The sequence below is a fragment of the Heterodontus francisci genome, chromosome 8 (genome assembly GCF_036365525.1).
Source record: "Heterodontus francisci isolate sHetFra1 chromosome 8, sHetFra1.hap1, whole genome shotgun sequence".
Classification (NCBI taxonomy): Eukaryota; Metazoa; Chordata; class Chondrichthyes; order Heterodontiformes; family Heterodontidae; genus Heterodontus; species Heterodontus francisci.
In genome coordinates, this window is record NC_090378.1 from 92,555,195 (window position 1) to 92,574,719 (window position 19,525).

General features: G+C 47.1%; 1 protein-coding gene and 1 long non-coding RNA gene across 3 annotated transcripts in view; one reads left to right on the forward strand and one right to left on the reverse strand.

The window, feature by feature from the left end:
• LOC137373019 (uncharacterized) overlaps positions 1-19,525 on the forward strand; it is a 241,285-nt gene that overhangs the window by 169,793 nt on the left and 51,967 nt on the right. The window lies entirely within an intron of this gene.
• LOC137373018 (regulator of G-protein signaling 21-like) lies at positions 531-14,931 on the reverse strand. Its single transcript, XM_068037728.1, has 4 exons — positions 14,894-14,931; positions 14,587-14,648; positions 13,332-13,498; positions 531-748 (listed from the first exon to the last, which is right to left on the reverse strand). The coding sequence occupies exons 1-4, from the start codon at positions 14,902-14,904 to the stop codon at positions 569-571; spliced, it is 420 nt and encodes a 139-aa protein (XP_067893829.1). The 5' UTR covers positions 14,905-14,931; the 3' UTR covers positions 531-568.

The following is a 19,525-nucleotide window of genomic DNA, read 5'->3' on the forward strand; positions in this document are numbered from 1 at the left end:
CAATGAGAAAGTTTCACAATAGATCTGAATTCACTTTTCACGATCAGCGTGATCATCTCTTTCATGTAAGAAATTTGGATTCCTTTCATGAGTTAACCAAGAATTGAATATTGATGTAATCGAACCTTATTGTTCTAACTTATCAATTATAGACTATTTTGGTGTAAATATTTTGTTCATTGTTTCTGGCTAGAGCTCTATAATTTTTAATAGCAAAGCTCAAACTTTGATCCCAAATAAGGACAACATTAGTAGTAACATGGTATACCATTCTCCAGTTCAGTGTTTAGATCAGTCTTGGAGAGTAACACAGGGACATTCAATCTTCTGACAATAACTAAGAAACTAAATGCGCTGTGAACATTCTTCGTTAGGATTTGAGCAGTTTAAACACTTGGGAACATTTCTTTATTAATTGTTGTCATTAATTATTTCAGATCAGCCTGAACTATTTAGGCAGTATTAAATTGCTTACAATATTCTCAGTGTTCAGCTGGCAACTAGCTACTATTTCTGGATTGTTTACCCACTGCTTGTTCTACATGTCAGGAAAAGAATGGCTTCATTTCTATTGATCATTGTCTGTCTTGTTTACCAATTCCAGGTAGCTGTCAGATCTCAGGAACCTGGGATAACAGTCTTTTGCCATCAGGCTGTAGATTACTTTCTGTGCCAGGTCAAAGCTGGAGTGGGTTGGCTCACTGATGTTTTTGGTAATATCCTCCCGTGTCGTAAAATCAATGTTAATCTGTGAGAAAGAAATCAAAGGTGTGAAAATGATCAGCATTTGGACTATGTTCCCTTGCTGTGCATGCTGATTAGATCCAGGGCTTCCTGAGGCAGTCTTTTAACATGTTCATACAACTTACTGAGCCACACAAAGCATGAAGGATCAAGGATCAATCCTAGGCTGAGTCAGTCTAAGCATTGATGATAGGGTTGCTAACCTGGACAGATTGCCTTGGAATCTCCAGGAATTAAAGATTAATCTCCAAGGCACAGCTGCAAGCAATCCAGGAGGATAATTCATAAGCAGCTTTAAAAGAAATTGGGCTACAAAATGGTGGGTGCTATTTTTGCGCAGAGTGGGTATTGATATACGACCTGCTCACACCTAGGGTGGTGGAGGTAGGCAACCAACAAACCCAGCAGCAAAGTCCACCCCTCCGCTAACAACTTGGTGCTGCCACCTCATTTACCTGATTGTAGCAAGTGGGACCCATACTGCTGGCTGCCTGAGCATTCAGCAGGGAGCTGAGCAGCATTTTACTAATAGCCCCTTGTGCAGCCAGGCTTCTCTTCTTAAAGGCAGTCTGTCCCTATTAAAGAGAAGCTATACCGAGGCTGCTGCTGAATACTATTGCTGCAATTCTAAACAAGGAACATGGAACACCAGGGCAGAGAGAGGGCTCTAGGATGACAGATGCGTTGCTGCTAGAATCCTTAATGGTGGAGGTGGACAGGAGCAGAGACATCATGATTATGCAGGGGGCAAGGAGGCCATCAAGGACGACCCTGAGAAGGAATTCAGAGCAGGTGGTTGGGCAGGTCAATTGTGACATCTGGACTTGGGGACCTGCAGCAGTGCCACACAATGTCTAATAGCCTCACACAAATGGTCAAGGTCAGTGACTACATTGTCACATGACATCTCCTACCCACCGCTCCACCAGTATCTCATGCTGCTCAATGTACCACATCCTTATCACTCACCCAGCAGCAGTCACTGGTACTCAGGACTCACGTCTGAAGTCCAAATAGTCCACCTCACCCTTACACACACGCCAATGAAGCAAGCCTCATATCCAGCTCCGGCTGCTTCCACATGCCTCCAGCTATTCAGCTGTGCCAGGCACATCAACCAAACACAGTGCAACACAATCACTAATATTCTTCCTGCAATCTTGCAGGACAAGGTGACAAACAATAGAAGGGAGCAGAGCAAAACTGATGGGGGACAAGGGCGCTTGCATTTCCTGTGCCCTATGGAGGAGATGGTTCTCCGTATCATGGTGCTGGCTGTGACAGAGCCCATGGCATCCGGCTTCACTGAGAACATTGAGGAGGCTGCTATGTTCCTGCCTGATGCACATTTTCAACTCCCAGCTCACCCTCACCCTGCAATCTGGCATGATGAGCAAACTGCAAATGGTGTGACCATGGACCCCTTGCTTTTCTTGAATCATAGAATCATAGAATGGTTACAGCAGAGGGTGGCCATTCGGCCCATCTTGTCTGTGCCAGCTCTCGGTAAGAGCTACTCAGCTAGTCCCACTCTCTTGCCTTTTCCCTGTGGCCCTGCAATTTTTTTCTCTTCGGATAATCATCCAATTCCCTTTTGAAAGCCTTCTCTCAGGTCAACCTTGCCCTTTCTGATTTGCTGCTTTCAGACACCCAGGAACTGCTGCCTGCCCTGCCACAGCAGTCACAGGAGGAAGAGAGAAAGCAACAACACAGCACTGATGAAGAGGCCCTGTCACTTGGTCTGACCCTCGCAGCCACCAGCTCAGATACTTGTACTCCACATACCTTAAAGGCAAGTAGGAAGCTGGGATCAGCACATGGTTGTGCTGAATTTGATGCACCCCTCCTAAGGACAGGAACAGAGGCGGGTGGGGGGCCCATAACATTGCGTGGGAAGGCAGGGGGCGGAGTGCCCATCACCTTCCTGACACCTTGGAACTTAGTCCGAGGCAGGAATGGCTGAGGATGACCTTCCCACCCAGAGGCCAATTAGGCCCTTATGTGGCCAATTGATGGCCACTAAGGGCCTTTTCCTGCTGCCGCTGGTACATTCCAGTGTCTGATGGGTGCCTCTGCCACGTGGGGAGGTAGCCCAGTAAACTGGTGTGGGGCCCCCTCCTCCGTGGACAACCTGTGGCCCACGGAGGGCCCACAGCAGCAAAGCCACCCCTCTGCAAACAACACCCCCACAACCCTGAACGACCATCCTCCACCCCACCTCGCTGGGGTCTGCTGGACTAGCCCTGGTGAGCTCGCCACACTTACCTGTGGTCTGGGACTCTAGCGCTGGGCCTGGTCCCGGGCCTCCCGTAGTACCAGCAGTGGCCACTGCTCCCAGTGGTGTTGCTGGTACTACTGAGTTGCTGGCCCTCTGATTGGCTGGAAGCTCTTGAAGACGGGATCCCCATCCTTAAAGGGCAAGGACCCCAATGGTGGGCAGTTAATTGGCTGCAGGCCGTGGAATTTGGCCCAGGGTCCAAAATAGGGCCGAGGCAGGGTCGCCCCCTGCCTTCTGGCCCATTACCAGGACCCTCGCCAGTAAAATTCAAGCTGGTGAGTTAGTAGACACGAGTAGGCAGCAGCCAGGTCTGGAGGAAAGGATAGTTCATGTGCCAGCTTACCAGAGGGTGAGGTCGCAGGTGTGTTCTGCCAAAAGGGAATCAAATAAGGATCTTGATGGGGTGATGTACAGGAGAATGCTGATGAGGATGCATACCGAAATGCTGGGTGCATTGACTGGCCTGTCAGACAACTTCCTGTCACCATCAAGGAGCATGGACGGGTCTAGCTCCAACTTGGCAAAGGGCATCGTGCAGAGCTCACTCTCTCCTCAGCCTCTGCTCCATCTTTCTGTCATGCTGCAGACCCAGAGGCATGCAATGACAGCCCCTGCACCTGTTACAGCCTTTTTGTGAACTGGTCAACAAATCCTCTGCCCTCCCTGTGAGGATATAGCAACACACTGCAGCAAGTCCAGAAGCTCACCACAACATCACCAATAACACTCAAGAGTACTTCCAGAGACTTCACAATCGAAATTATTCCAAATTATCTTACCAGCAAGTTGGGCGCCTGGCCCTTTAAGTAATGTTAGTACTGGGCCCCTCTTGCAGCTAAACGAATGTTCCTTAGTGAGTGACAAGTGAATGGGTACAATGGACCTGCATGGTCCAAGTTCGTAAACGGGGTCAGTGAGATTATGACAACACCAGCTCATAGGCTTCCAGCGCACGAGGGGAAGCCTGACCGTGCACCCATCCCATCATGGGGCAACACGCGGGCCATGCCAGAAGCACCTGGCAATGTAGCGGACCCCCTAGAAGGGCCTTCGGCTTCCATATCGCCATCTCTAGTGGCGTTATGGATCCGAATTTCACACTCGCTATGTTTTTCATTTTTGTTTATTCCTTATCAAAATGTTGGAGAAGGATAAAATAAATTGTCTGTTTACCGGTGCGGGGCATTGGAGACGAGAGGTTATGTGATGAAACCTCCATAACTACATCCAAGCAGAGTTGGCAACCTAACTGATGATGGTATGGAAGTTATAACTGACCCTGACTTGGGTCTGCTGATTATTATGTGGGTAGTGTGCATACATGGGCATTGGACATGGCTATGAAAGCTTCCATTGTGACAGTGGTATAGTGGTAAGGTCACTGGACTAGTACTCCAGAGGCCCAGGATAATACCCTGGGGACACGGGTTCAAATCCCACCATGGCGACTGGTGGAATTTAACTTCAATTAGCTACTAAACGCAATTAATTAATAAAAGTCTAGAATTGAAATTTAGTCTCAGTAATGGTGCCATGAAACTATCATCCATTTGCGTAAAAATCCATCTAGTTTACAAATGTCCTTTAGGGAAGGAAATCAGCTGTCCTTACCTGGTCTGGCCTACATGTGACTCCAAATCCACAGCAATGTGGTTGACTCTTATTTGCCCTCTGAAATGACCTAGCAAGCCATTCAGTTATCAAGGGCAATTAGGGATGGGCAACAAATGCTGGCCTTGCCAGCGATGCTCACATCCCATGAAAGAATAAAAAAAATTCTGAATAGCAGGCTTCCTGAACCAAATGTCTCTTTCTTATTTAGCTGGAGCTGCCATATAAATACTATGGCTACAAGAGCAGGTCAGAGGCTGGGAACTGAGTAACTCATCTCCTGACTCCCCAAAGCCTGTCCACCATTCACAAGGCACAAGTGTGATGGAATACTCTCCACTTGCCTGGATGGGTACAGCTCCAACAACATACAAGAAGCTCGACACCATCCAGGACAAAGCAGCCCGCTTAATTGGCACACCATCTACAACTTTAAACATTCACTCCCTCCACCACCAGTGCACAGTTACAACAGTGTGTACCATCTAGAAGATGCCCCACAGGAACTCACCAAGCCTTCTTCCAAACCCTTGACCTCTACCTCCTAGAAGGGCAAGGGCAGCAGATGCATGGGAACATCACCACCTTTCTAACAGCACTGTGGGAGTACCTAGACCACATGACTGCAGCGGTTCAAGAAGGCGCCTCACCGTCACCTTTTCAAGGGACAATTGGGGATGGGCAACAAATGCTAACCTAGCCAGCGACAGCCAAATCCCACGAAAGAATAAAAAAAACTTAATTCTTCCTTGTGCCCTTACTTCCTCCTTGCCAGTATATCCACAGCTACACTAGAACTGAACAGTCAGTAATTAGACCTGCAAGCTGAAAATCAACACCCGGTCATCAATAACATTTGGCAGGTTTAAATATAAACCAAAAATTCCTTTATTATTTAAAGGCCTAGATGATTAAAGATTTTAATCACGCCTCTATATTATCGTGAACAAAAGCTGAACGTTTTTCTGTTGGAGTACTCTAACCAATTTCAATCCTGGGCTTTCTTGGGCCTGACCTGCGCCCATTAAAATGAAATCTTCCCTTCATCTTGGTAAGGTACATCAGAGGGGTGAGGGCTGCTTCTGTGATGCTGTGATCCCAGAAGAGAGCTGCATTCCCAGGGAGAGTGGGTCAGGGACAGGAGGCACACTGCTGCAGCCCCTGTCTCTGACCCCACAGTGCCTGCTGCTCACTGGGAGTGTGGGATTGTTAATCACCTTGAGGAAAGATGTCAGAACTGACTGATCAGGCTGACTTGAACTGGATGCAGTTGACCCACAGTCCGCTCGGTATAGGGCCTTGGGCCCCATTTTATTAAGACTGGGGGAGCTGCGGATGCCTACTGCATGACCCCAGGCAGCTTGCTGGCAAAGCTTGGATGAATGAAGGACTGGTGAGATACTGGTTGCAGCCCTTGGGTAGGTCTGGGGTCTAATTAGTTAACAGATTCAAGAGGCCTAATGCGTGTCTTAGGCTTGGACCAATATGACTCAGTACCTTGCTCTACGGCAGCGAGGCCTGGACAACACATGTCAGCCAAGAGCGACGTCTCAATTCATTCCACCTTCGCTGCCTCCGGAGAATCTTTGGCATCAGGTGGCAGAACCGTATCTCCAATGCAGAAATCCTCGAGGCGGCCAACATCCCCAGCATATACACCTGACTGAGCCAGTGGCACTTGAGATGGCTTGGCCATGTGAGCCGCATGGAAGATGGCAGGATCCCCAAGGACACATTGTACAGCGACCTCATCACTGGTATCAGACCCACCGGCCGTCCAAGTCTCCGCTTTAAAGACATCTGCAAACGTGACATGAAGTCCTGTGACATTGACCACAAGTCGTGGGAGTCAGTTGCCAGTGATCGCCAGAGCTGGCGGACAGCCATAAAGGCGGGGCTAAAGAGTGGCGAGTCAAAGAGACTTAGCTGTTGGCAGGAAAAAAGACAGAAGCGCAAGGAGAGAGCCAACTGTGTAACAGCCCCGACAACCAATATTATCTGCAGCGCCTGTGGAAGAGTCTGTCACTTTAGAATTGGCTTTTATAGCCACTCCAGGCGCTGCTTCACAAACCACTGACCACCTCCAGGTGCTTACTCATTGTCTCTCGAGACAAGGAGGCCAAAGAGAGAATGACGTCGGACGTGTTTCTGGCACTGTTTAGACACAGAAATTGGCTTCTTTATTGTACCTCTGTGGCCCCCCACCCACCTTATTTACTGCACAGAAAATGAGGACAATGTAGACCAATTTCATTCCACTCCAAATCTAGATTTGAGATTCATCCTGAAATTCAAATGTCCTTGAAATTTTAGGAACAAAATTTACAGCAACATTTAAAAAAATACTTGCAACTAAACATTGACACAGACCATGACACCTATTATGAACTATTTCCTGCTGAGACACTGATTTGACTTTTCTCTGTAGTTAGTGATAGTCCCACAGTGTCGGAAAATGAATGTCAACAGCAGGAATCGGAAATAAACAGTTCATTGCACTTGACTATCAATTAGTGATTCGTCTGCACAACACGCTACATCTCTCATTTAAAAGTGACAACTACTTTGTTAGCTTTTACTGCTTTCTTTTCTACCTACTTTACTCTCCCTTTTCTCTCCCCACCCACTCCACACATAGTCATGTAAATGTATCTACCTTCTCCCATTTTACCTTCTATTGTCTCACTTTAATAGCATTTCTGTTATTTTACCATCTCCATTCTACTTCCTCTCTGTGTATCTGAACATGGCAGGGCCACTATATTCTGTGAAAAATTGCAGGATGTACAGTAATGTCCCACCATAAGGCGTAGGAGGAGACTGACAACTGCACACTCTTGCTCTGGCTGTTTTAACATTCAGCTGTGTATTTTCTTTATTTCAGTGTTATCTCAAGTTGCTGCTGTCTGAAGTAGGCCAATAACATTTATGCCTGTGGGAGGACAAAAACAATGAAAACAGCTTGCATTTATATCGAGCGTTTAATGCAGTAAAACATCCCAATGTGCTTTTCAAGGATGTTATCAGACTTGAATTTACACTGGGTCATAGAGGAGATATTAGGACATAGCTTGGTCAAAGAGGACGTTTTTAAGGAGTGTCTTAAAGGAGGAGAAAGATGTGGACGGACAAAGATGTTTGAAGAAGGAATTGCAGAATTTGGGGACAAGACAGCTGAAGACAAGGCTACCAATGGTGAGGTGAAGGAAGTGTAGGATGGATAAGAGACTAGAGTTGGAGAAATGTAGAACTCTCAGAGGGTTGTAGAACTGGGGGAATTTATGGAGATCATAGAATCATAGAATCATACAATTATACAGCACAGAAGGATGCCATTCAGCCCATCTCTGTGCTGGTTCTTTGGTAGAGCTATCCAATGAATCCCATTCCCCTGCTCTTTCCATGTATCCCTGAAAACCGTTTCCCTTCAAGTATTTATCTAATTCCAAATTGCAGTTGGCATCCTCCGCGTACTCCCTGGTAACCTAAATGAGCCGCACTCCTCCTCAGTTATTATTGAATCTGTTTCCACTGCCCTTTCAGGCAGTGCATTCCAGATCACAACAACACGCTGTGTAAAAAAAATGCTTTCCCTCATGTCAGCTCTGGTTCTTCACTGGAACCAGTTTCTCCTTACTTGTGATTGTGATCACCTCTGTTAAATCTCCTCTTAACCTTTACTGTTCTAAGAAGAACAACTCCAGCATCTCAAGTCCCTCCACAAAACTCATCCCTGGTACCGTTCTAGTAAATCTTATCTGTGCTGTCTTCAAAACCTTGACATCTTCAAAAAGTGTGGTGCCCAGAATTGAACACAATACTCCAGCTGTGGCCTAACCAGTGATACATAAAAGTTTAGCATAACTTCCTTGCTTTTGTACTCTATTCCTCTATTAAGAAAGCCAAGAATCACATATGCTTTTTAATAGCCTTCTCAACTTGTCCTGCCACCTTCAAAGATTTATGTAAATATACCTCCAGGTTTCTCTGTTCCGGCACCCCCTAAAAATTGTACCATTTAGCTTATATTTCCTCTCCTCATTCTTCCTACCAAAATATATTATGTCACACCTCCCTGCATTAAATTTCATCTGCTGTGTGTCTGCTCATTCTACCAGTCTCTCTCTGTCCTCCTGAAGTCTGTTATTATGCTCCTGATTATTTATACATTCCCCCATTTCATATCATCTGCAAACTTTGAAATTATGCTCTATATACCCAAGTCCAGTTCATTACAGACAGGCCAAACCCGCTGTCTCATAAATCAAGAGAGAATGGGCTAAAAATTGGTCCATGCCAGTTTTTTGGGCACAGGAGTCACAATTCGTGATCTGTCCTCCTCTCTTGCGATGGAGATAGGCAGCACACACATTTGGTGCTGCCTCCTTATTTACCTGATTGTAGGGTAGGGCCCAGTGTTTCCTGTGCTGCTGTCTGCCTGATAACACAGCAGGGAACTGAGGAGCAGATGCTGCTAGGACCTGGTGCAGCCAGCCTTCTCTTCTTAAAGGCAGTCTGTCCCTCTTAAAGGGAAGCTGCACTGAGTTACAAGAGGCTGCTTTTGAATACTGTTGCTGCAACTATAAATAAGCTTCAAAGCAGTGATTGCGGAGTCAGATGACTCCAACACAGGTATTGGCACCATATTTAAATTGCTGCCAGCCTGCTTGTATTGGTGCCTTTCACTGATTCACTGGCAGGAATTTTACACCCCCCTCCCCCTGGGAACAGGCTGGGAGGAGGCGGGGAGGGGGGGGTTTAAAATTGAATGAGAGGCAGGGGGTGCTGTTCCCATTGCCTACCCACCCCTACTGCAATTTTACCAACGGCATGGGAGGTGGCAAACTGCCAACAAACCACAGGCCAATTAAAGCCCTTATGTGGCCAATTATTTGCAACTTAAGCGCCTTCTTCCACCGCCGCTGCTGCTGGTATATTATCAGCAGCAGCCGGGCACCTCATCACCTGGGGAGGCCACCCAGTTAAACCTAGCAACTGTTGCGTCTCAGGCTGAAGAATCACACTCGAAGTAACAGATTTAACTTTAACAAAGATTTAACAAGCTTTAATAAAAGATTTCTGCAGAGTTCTTGCTTACAGCTGTTCACTACAGGAGCATATGCATAGCTGACCTTACAGCAAACCCCAGTTCAGGTGTTTTCCCCAAAACTCTGAGTTCCTTTCAGTTTCACTTCCAAGTACCATATAGTCTCTAATACTCAAGCCCACACATACAAACGTGACAGCGACTTTCTTGCAGGTAGGGGGGTGTGGACCTCCTGATCGGGCACCCTGTGCCCCACGGAGGGCCCCCTGATGACACAAGCCACCCCCACTGGACCACCTTCCCCTGCCCTATCGAGCGACCCCCCCACCCCCCTCACTTGGGTCCAGACGATTGTCCCCTGCAAGGCCCCACACACGTACCTCCATCCCGGGACCTCTTGCATCTTGCTGGTCCTGGCTGGGTGCAGTCCCAGAAGTGGCCACCACTCCCGGTGGCGCTGCTGGGTCTGAGGAGGTGCCGGCCCTCTGATTGGCCGTCAGCTCTTGGAGGTGGGATTTCCTGCTTCAGAGGGGTGGAAGGTCCAATCGAGGCCAATTAAGGGCCTGGCCAGCACAAACTCACTGTGTGGCTTCCAGGCCCACCACAAGGTAAAGTTTCAGCCACTAATTCTGGATTGCTGGAAGGGAATGGTGGGAGGTCCTCTTTCCAAAGGATGTCATGAAGAGATCCTTCCAGCTGACCAAGCCATGGTGTCGCCCCACACAACTGGGTTCAGTGTCAGAAGATGGTCAATGACCTGACGTTCTGCCAAGGTGAGTCCTCCATGCTTCTCTCCTCTTTGGGGCTTGCATGTGGCTATACGGCAGGGACCGCTACTTGGGGAGGGAATGACCAAAAAGGTGTTGGCAAGGGGGTTAAGCTTCACCATATCCTGGCAGATGCATGGTTGCTTCTCAGCGACATGCCGCCTTCTTTCACAGTTCACTCCCATTGCATCCCCTGAGAGCAGACGTGGGAGAGAAAAATGTAGAAAATGCCATCAGAGGATGATGAGCTACCACTTACATAACTGGCCTGTTGATCCTCCTGCAAAGTCTTACTATCTCCCTCTTTCTACTTGCAGGACAAACGGGTCCATAAAACCAGGAGGATCTCGAGGAAGGTGGAGGTATCCCAGATCTGTGGCCTCTGTTGTCAGCTGAGGAGGAGGCACTGGAGATATTGGAGGCCCAGGACAACCGTTCAAAAGCAATAGTGAAACAGGAGCATCCACACAAGAGTGAGGATTGTGTTCATGTGACCTCCACCACACTTCTGGCGATCCACATCACTCATGGTTAGCATGGCGAGATCTGCACAGTCTAAGCCATAGATGTTTGTGTTTTCTCATGTTGGTCATTGTCCGCAGGAGGCTCAAGCTGAAGGCGGCCAGCTGTCAACCTCTGAGGAGGAGGAGGGTCAGAGGATGCACCGTAACATGATTCTCCTGCACCTTCCACCAGCGCAGAGACATTCTCATTGGTGGGTATTAGTTTGGCCTTAGACTCAGGATCACAAGCTGGTGAGAGCACCACACACACGCCCCAGCAGCTGACGGAGTCTGAGACAGCCAAGGCCTCTGACAGTCAGAGGACTGTGGGTGTCCAGGCCCATGCTGAGTCCCAGGCTGATGACGAGCCTCTGGTTTCAACAGGAGAGAGCATTCTGGAGTTGCAGGGGGAGTTAAGGAAATGCACAACCATGAGCAGACGATGGAGGAGTTCATCCATGCCATGAGTGCTGCCATGTCTCAAGCGTATGAGCTCATGGATTCCTCCATTGAGAGATTGGTGAACCTCATGGAGAGCCAGATTCTGTGGATGTGTGCAGACCTGCACACCATCGCCTTGACCATGTGTTCGATGTAGCAGTGGCAAGGCGAGAGAAGGACCAGGCGCTGGAATCTTCTCCAAATCCTCGTCATTCTCTGGTGAGGAGGGAGGTTCAAGTGAGCCTTGAAAGGGAGAAGAGGCTGACCTCCACATCAGCTCCTCAACCCCTCTCCAAGTAAGCCCAGTTCCAGTAACTGCAGTTCCTGAGGACAGTCGTACACCAGTGCAGGAACCCTTCAGCCTGCTGGGACCCTCCAGGCCTCAGGCCAAAGGGCAGCCTGATCAGCAGCCTGCCTGTAGCCCAGCTGCTAATGCAGGGATCACACCTCATAGAAGCACTAGAAAACATATTAAGGAAAGCACCTAGAGACACTTGAGCATTCATGGGTGCTTTCCATTTGCCATTTATATTGTTTTATAAACTTTTGTCACTAATACAGTTCACATTCATTGTTGTGAAATGCTCATTCTTTATTGCCTGAATTTGGAGCTGCTGCCTTCACCTTTGCTCCCTCATTGGGCTGCCAGTGTAGGCACAGGCTGCGTTGTGTAAGCATCTCAGATGTGCCAGAGTGTGTGGTGAAGCAGGGGGCTCAGCACAAATCGAGATAGAAAGGAGGCGATAGGTGGAATACAGTGAGGTGAGTCTTTATTGAAATAAAAACAGAAATTGCTGGAAATATTCAGGAGTTCTGGTAGCATCTGTGGAGAGAGAAACAGAGTTAACATTTCAGGTCTGTGACCTTTCATCAGAACCTCTCACAGCAACCAGACAACCCCCTTTTACAGCTGTCCACTCCAACTATCCTCTGCTAACAGAGTCTAAGCAGCTTCTCAATCTGTCTCTCCCTTCATCACGTTCTCGACCAGTGCTTCCTACAACATCTCGAAGTAGGACGGACCGTTTCTGCCCCATTCCAATTCAACACTGTTAATGAGGTAACAGCATTGATGTGTTCCCTGAGCTAATGATGCGTTGGACAGCACTCGCTAAGAGAGACAGTCACTGAGCCTGTGGCTGCCACACTCAACCTGCTTCCGGTCACATTAACACTCCAGCAGTCAGTAACAATGGGAGCCAGCACTAAACACCCTGCAACCTGCACCTGAACACCAACCAAGTGCCACGGACAATCTGGAATTCTGTCTCTGTGATTCATCCAGGGGAGGAGCAGGATGTAGCAGCTTATGAAAGACTCAGTTTTGAATGCCTGTGCAAGCTCCTGAGATTTCAGAGTCCTATTGTGAGATCGTAAGTGAGCCTTAATTTTATGTAGAAATTGTGTCTTTTGTGATAAAGAGCAAAAAGAGCAGTGGTCCCAATACTGGCCCCTGGGGAACACCACTGTATACTTCCCTCCAGCCTGAGAAACAACTGTTCATCACTCCTTTTTCTTTCTCTCCCTTAGCCAATTTTGGATCCATGCTGCCGCTGCCACTTTAATCCAATGGGCTTTAATTTTTCTAAGAAGTCTATTATGTGGTACTTCATCAAACAGCTTTTGAAAGTTCATGTACACATCAACCTCTCTACCCTGATCAACTCTCCCACTACTTCATCAAAGAACTCAATCAAGTTAGTTAAACATGATTTAACACATCTGTGCTTTCATTTATTAGCCCATACTTTTCGAAACATCAATTAATTTTGTTCCAGATTATTGTCTCAATAGGTCTCAAGGCCTTGGAAGGATTTGAATATGAAAATTTTAAAATCGAGAATTTAAAAGATTTTGGTAAAGAGTTTCCAGTTTTCATTTTAATGACAGTTACAATCATTAAGTAATTTTTCAAAACAACAAAAAAAAAAGTTTCATACCTCTTTGGGGGCCTCAACTTTTATAAATTGCGAGTAAATCTTCTTGGCTTCAGAAGCCAATTTTGTAGGAGACTTGATTTTCTTGTAGGCCTCACAGGCCAGCCAGAAGTCAATGTTCTCTTCACTGAATTCCTTCCTAAGGAAGCTTCTGAAGGCAGCCTGACCAGCTGAGGAAAAAGAATGAACATTTAGCAGACCATCGAAGACATGGCTGGCTGTAACAAAAACAAGAATGGGAAAACTCTGGAAACACTCAGCAGGTCGGCCAGTATCTGTGGAGATAACAGACAAGTCACCATATCAGGTATGGACGAAATGAATGCTATCATAAATGAACAGAAAGAGGACAAGGGGAAGGGGGAGAGAAAGAAACCCAACCACATATACAGGAAAAGAAAGAGACAGACCTGTGAAGTGCTTTAAGTGGTAGACAGGAGGTGGCTAAACAAAGTGATATCAGCATGAAACAATAGAATACATTAATGATAGTAATCAAAGCAATGAAGGATCTTGTATGAGCTGCTAACAGTGGCTGACATCAGAGTATAGGAAAGTTGGGTGTGGTATTGACCGATATGTCTCCCGGTCACATGGTCTTCTCCTGGAGCCTGTTTGCTCTCCTTCGGGGACCACCAAAATTAGCCTAGGTCTTTTTCCCCTCTGTATTTTCACCTCTCCCCGCAGATTGCATGGTGGGGGTGGGTGGGGGGAGGTATTGGATCATTGGGGCAGGGGGAGGTGCAGTGGCAATGGCGGTGCTCGTGTTGTTAATTTGCAGCATAACTGCCTGGGACAGGCTTGGTGGAGCAGCTGGTCTTTTCCCGTCTGTCTGTTCTCATGTCTTCCTGTGTGTTTCTCCCCCTCCCCTTCCCTTTTTTAAGCGCTGTTGTTCCAGTTCTGATGAAGGGAGATGTTCACTTCTCTATTTTCTCTCCACTGATGTTGCCTGACCTGTTGCATGTTTCCAGCATTATCTACTCTGTTTCAGATTTCCATCAGCTGGAGATTTTTGCTTTTTGTCCTGGGTGGAATAAATAGAACATTTCTATCGAGAACTGGAAGGTGGTGGGTGGTGGTGGGCGGGGAGGGGGGGGGCTAATGGTGGGAGGGAGGAGGAGAAGAAGTCTACTCCCGTATACATGAGGAAAATGCTCTTCAATGACAAACATAACTAGAGCCTTTAACAAGGTATAGAGAATAGAATATATCCCCACCACTGAACTGTACATTTAAATGTGACTTAAACTTTTCTTACCTTTGTGAGACAGCAGGTTATCCACAGACTCAGACCACAGCTTTGTCTCTTCAGGGGTCGGCCTATGGGAACAGTAACAACTACCCTTGAAAATAGCATTATCAGCTTTCTAGCATTTTGTTTGGAATAAATACAATACAAAATGATAAATTTTGATCAATGTATCTCTTTTAATGGTCACTGATTTCTGGTGTATCTGGTTTATATAATTCATACACAGACTGTGCTATTAAAAAAAGTCATTCCTTTTTCAAGCTATATTTTGTGAAGAAAATGCGCCTCATAAAAAAATGAATGTTAAACTCACTTTATTGGCATCTTGACCTTCTCCTGGTTCCTGGGCTGAGCAAGGAAATCGCTGGTAGGCTTCTGTTGGTGCAAAAGTTCAACTCTTTCAGTGTTCAAGCCCTTAATTCTACGATAGTCAAATTAAATATTAAATCAGCTTATTGGAAGTGAAATGCTACATATGCTGTTTTCAAAAAGTGCCTGGAGGAAGTAGACCTTGATTAATACGGCAGGATTTCAGCACATTTACGAAGCGATGGCTGTCTGGTTTTCCTATACCGGATATAAAAAGTATTTTTAATGCAAATAATAAATAATTACATAGAATTGCATAGAATTTACAGCACAGAAACAGGCCATTCAGCCCAACTGGCCTATGTCAGTATTTATGCTCCCACTTTACTTCATCTAACCCTATCAGCTTTCCTATTCCTTTCTTCCTCATGTACTCATCTAGAAGCATCCATCCTATTCATCTCAACTACTCCTTGTGATAGTAAGTTCCACATTCTCACCACTCTCTATATTCTCTTTCATATACATTTGGTATAGTTGCAAAGTTCTGGGGCTGGATTTTCAATTCGGGGTTGGGAATTCCATCCCCTGACCCTGCGCCTCAGCTGCGTTGCTCTCATGATGATATTTCTAAATGTAAATGCCCTAATTGGGCAGGAGGCGAATTTGGTGTTCAATTAGTGGCACTGAGTGTCTCCAAGAGGTGGGAGCTGCCTACCTGGCAGCAGTGGCAAAGGCAAATGGCAGCCATGTTGGGGGATGCCACTGCCGTGCCAAAGAGAACAGGCAGCTCCTTACGGGGCCAGCAGCATCGACAAGGATGAAAGGGCCATACAGGAAAAATGAAGGTCCAGCACTAGCACTCCACAAGAATGTCCATTAAAAACAGTTTTAAGGTAAAGATGAATAAACTTTATTTGATCCCACAGCGAACCCAACAGCTATGCACTAACATGCACCAGACTGTTTGGGTTCGCCGAAATAAAGTTTAAAAATTCCGTTCTGCACTGCACAGGCCTCTGAAAATCTCCTTTAAGGAGACATCTCAGGATCCGGAGGCAACCTCCGGGACCCCGGTCTTGAAATCGTGCCTTTGAAAATCCGACCCCTGGACACTTCTAATTGGAGCAACATAGTGATAAAGAGTGTTACAACTATTGAACATTCAGTCTTTTATCAGCTTACAAACTACATTGTAAAAAATGTTAGTTGTATGCTTGTCTAGCCCTTTTGCTTGCCTTGTTTTCACCTCTGTTTTGGATTATTTTGCACCATTCAAAATATAAAGGCACCATGACAAGTTACTACACCTTATCCAGAATGGTAGAACCAGAGCTTTCGAGAATCACAATGAGAAGGCAGTGGGAACAGATAGCCGTGGGTTCAGCCTCAAGGACCCGGATACAGTGCTTCAAATACCATATCCCGCTAACTGCCCCACTAGCCCCAAACCCCCATCAGTCACCTACCAACAATCTCTATCACTCAGGATTCATCCCTAACATTCAAAGCTTACCCTCACACACTTAGCACTGCTGCAAACCTCACAGCCGCATCTCACAGCTTTCACACGCTGCCAGCTATTCAACCATGACAACCACGTCACCCAAACACATTGCTCCACACTCACTGATACACTTCCCTGTCTGTTACAGGACAAGGTGGCCGACATGCAGAGGCAACAGGAGCTAACCAGTGGGGAACAGGCGAGCTTGCATGTTCTAACCCTCATGGAGAAGATGGTGCTAGTCATTATGGTGAGAGACATTGCTGAGGCCATGGTCATGCGTGAACCTCTTACCTCTCTCTCCTCACAGATGCCTTAAAAATTGCAACCTGGCCTGGGAGTGGAGGAGGGTCAGAGGAGAGTGATGATGCAGACACACCAGCACTCAATTTCAAACTCGTAGCCACCAGCACCGATACTGACACCATGTGAGTATCTTAGAGGATAGCACAGAGGCGGGATATGCATGTGGTGAGACATCGGGTGCAAGTGCACTGCAGCAAGGGCAGGAGTCAAGGAGGGCACAGATGCCAGCTTGCCAGAGAGAGAGGTCACACATGATTTCTGTTGCAGAGGACTCAGATGAGGATTTTGATGGGCCAGGCTACAGAAGAAGGCTGATGGGTGTGTACAACGAAATGTTTGCCTGCCAGAAAACCTGCACTCAATGTGGAGTAGTATGGCAGACTCTGGCACCAGCTTGGCACAGGACTTTGTGCAGAACCTACTAGTGTGGAAATAGTGGCCAACTCTATGAGAACACTTGTGGATCCAGCCGTAATGCAGCGTCTGCTGGTTGATGTCTCAGCTTCCATTGCAGTACAAGCAGAAGCTATGCAGCATCTGTGTGCTGCAGTGGAAGCTCAGACTGCTGCTGGTTGTGGATTACAGTGTTCAAAGGAGATTCCAGATGCCATAGCAGTCCAGCAGTCTCTCCTCCAGCAGATTACTAGGATTGCTGAGGTGCCGCCCTGAGGAAGTGGCAGTGGCTCCATGGAGCACGAGCTTGTTTTCTTTTCTCTGGAAGACAGCATTTGTCCTCTCACTCCTGCCACTCCACCAGTCTCCTTGCTGTTGTCTGTCAGCCAGCCAGCCTTGGCTACTGCCGCCCAGGCTGAGACGTTGCAGTTTGCAGCATGGCCTCTGGGCCCAAAGTTATTCAAAGTCGTCCTGCAAGACCATCTGTGATCTCCTCCAGTGAAAGTCAGCAGCTTTCCACCAGCCAAGCTGTAGCCAGTGGGGTAGCACTAGTACAGGCACTGGCACACGAAAGATATGTGTGCAATGTGGCATGATTTAATTCATAAATTTAAATTGGAATGTGTATTTTGTGTTGGTTTTTATTTCTGCATTGTGGCCAAGAGGATGATGTGATGATCAATGACAGAGTGTGGGACAATAAGGAGTGTGGGACTGTTGGTGAATTGGGAATGCGATTGAGGTTACTGGCATCACTCTTGAATGAGTTCTTCACATACAGTCTGGGCAGAAAGGGGCTGTCTAAATAAAGGCTCCCTTCCTCTTCTCTTTCTCATCCCCCTCTTCCTCATCCTCATCTTCCTTTTCCTTCTCCACCTCCTCCTCATGCTTCTGCTCCTCATCTTCTTGCCTGATAGGTGGTAGCATGTGCTGTTCCCTTATGATGGCAATGTTGTGCAGCATGTGTAAATCTTGAGACTCACTAAGCCGAGTACTGCAGGGCTCCTCCAGTGCAGCCCAGGCAGTGGAACCGTTGCTTCAGGTCACCAATGGTTTGCTCTATCACATTTCTTGTGGCAACATGGCTTTTTATTGTATGCCTGCTGCGCATGTGTAGTCACTCTCTGGTTTGCCAAGGGAGCTGATACGGCAGACAACACAGAATGAGCACATCATGGTTGCTACCAGGATACTGGGTATTGACCTGCATGATGCTCTGTCTATGGTCACACAGCGGCTGAGGGAGTGGAATCCCTTTTGTTTGTTTCAGGTACATAGCAGAGTTGACGTGCAGCGCCCGCCAAGTGAGGTTTGTGTGATCAATGGCACTTTGCATCATGTGGAAACCTGCAATCAGAGCGAGGCTGCATGCTCACTCCACCTGCCTCTCTCTGGCAAATGGGAATGAAATGAAGCTATCTATATTAGAATAGAGTGCCTGAGTGACATCCCTTATGCAAGAGTGCACAGCAAACTGCCAGATGTTGCAACTATCTTCAGCTCCAGCCTGGAATGAGCCAGACACATAAAAGTTCATCTCCACAGTGACCTTCACAGCAACTGGTAATGCGTCCTTGCGCTCCTCTGAGGTTGCAGTTGTGGCTGCAGCAGGTGGTAGATTTCAGTGAGGGCATCCTTATTGAAGTGCAAACTTCTCAAATACTGGTCATTGCTGAGGTTCAGGCAGGAGAATTGCTCCCTGAACATTAGATTTTTTTTTAGATTTAGAGATACAGCACTGAAACAGGCCCTTCGGCCCACCGAGTCTGTGCCGAACATCAACCACCCATTTATACTAATCCTACACTAATCCCATATTCCTACCAAACATTCCCACCTGTCCCTATATTTCCCTACCACCTACCTATACTAGTGACAATTTATAATGGCCAATTTACCTATCAACCTGCAAGTCTTTTGGCTTGTGGGAGGAAACCGGAGCACCCGGAGGAAACCCACGCAGACACAGGGAGAACTTGCAAACTCCACACAGGCAGTACCCGGAATCGAACCCGGGTCCCTGGAGCTGTGAGGCTGCAGTGCTAACCATTGCGCCACTGTGCCGCCCCAGCATCTTGAGTGGATATAGTCTGATGCTGAGACCCTTCTCCCCCTCCTTCTCCTCCCTCTTCCAGCAGATTATCCTCAGCTTGTTCTCCTAGTCATGCTTGACTCCAAAGGAAAGGCCTGCTAGTGCACCCATATCAAGGAGCGACTGGTTTGTGCACAAGCCTTAAAGTCTTACGAAACAACTATGGAAGACATCAAAAATGTATAGAATTGTAGCAACAGCTGGAAGAAATAAACCAGCAACTAACCTGCAAGTAGTTGATGATCCCTTTAAATAGTGCTGCTGTGGGGGGGGGTGTTTGTGGGGGGGTCTTTCATGTTGCTTAACGCATGTTCAGCTGTGCGAGGTTGAGAGAGGGC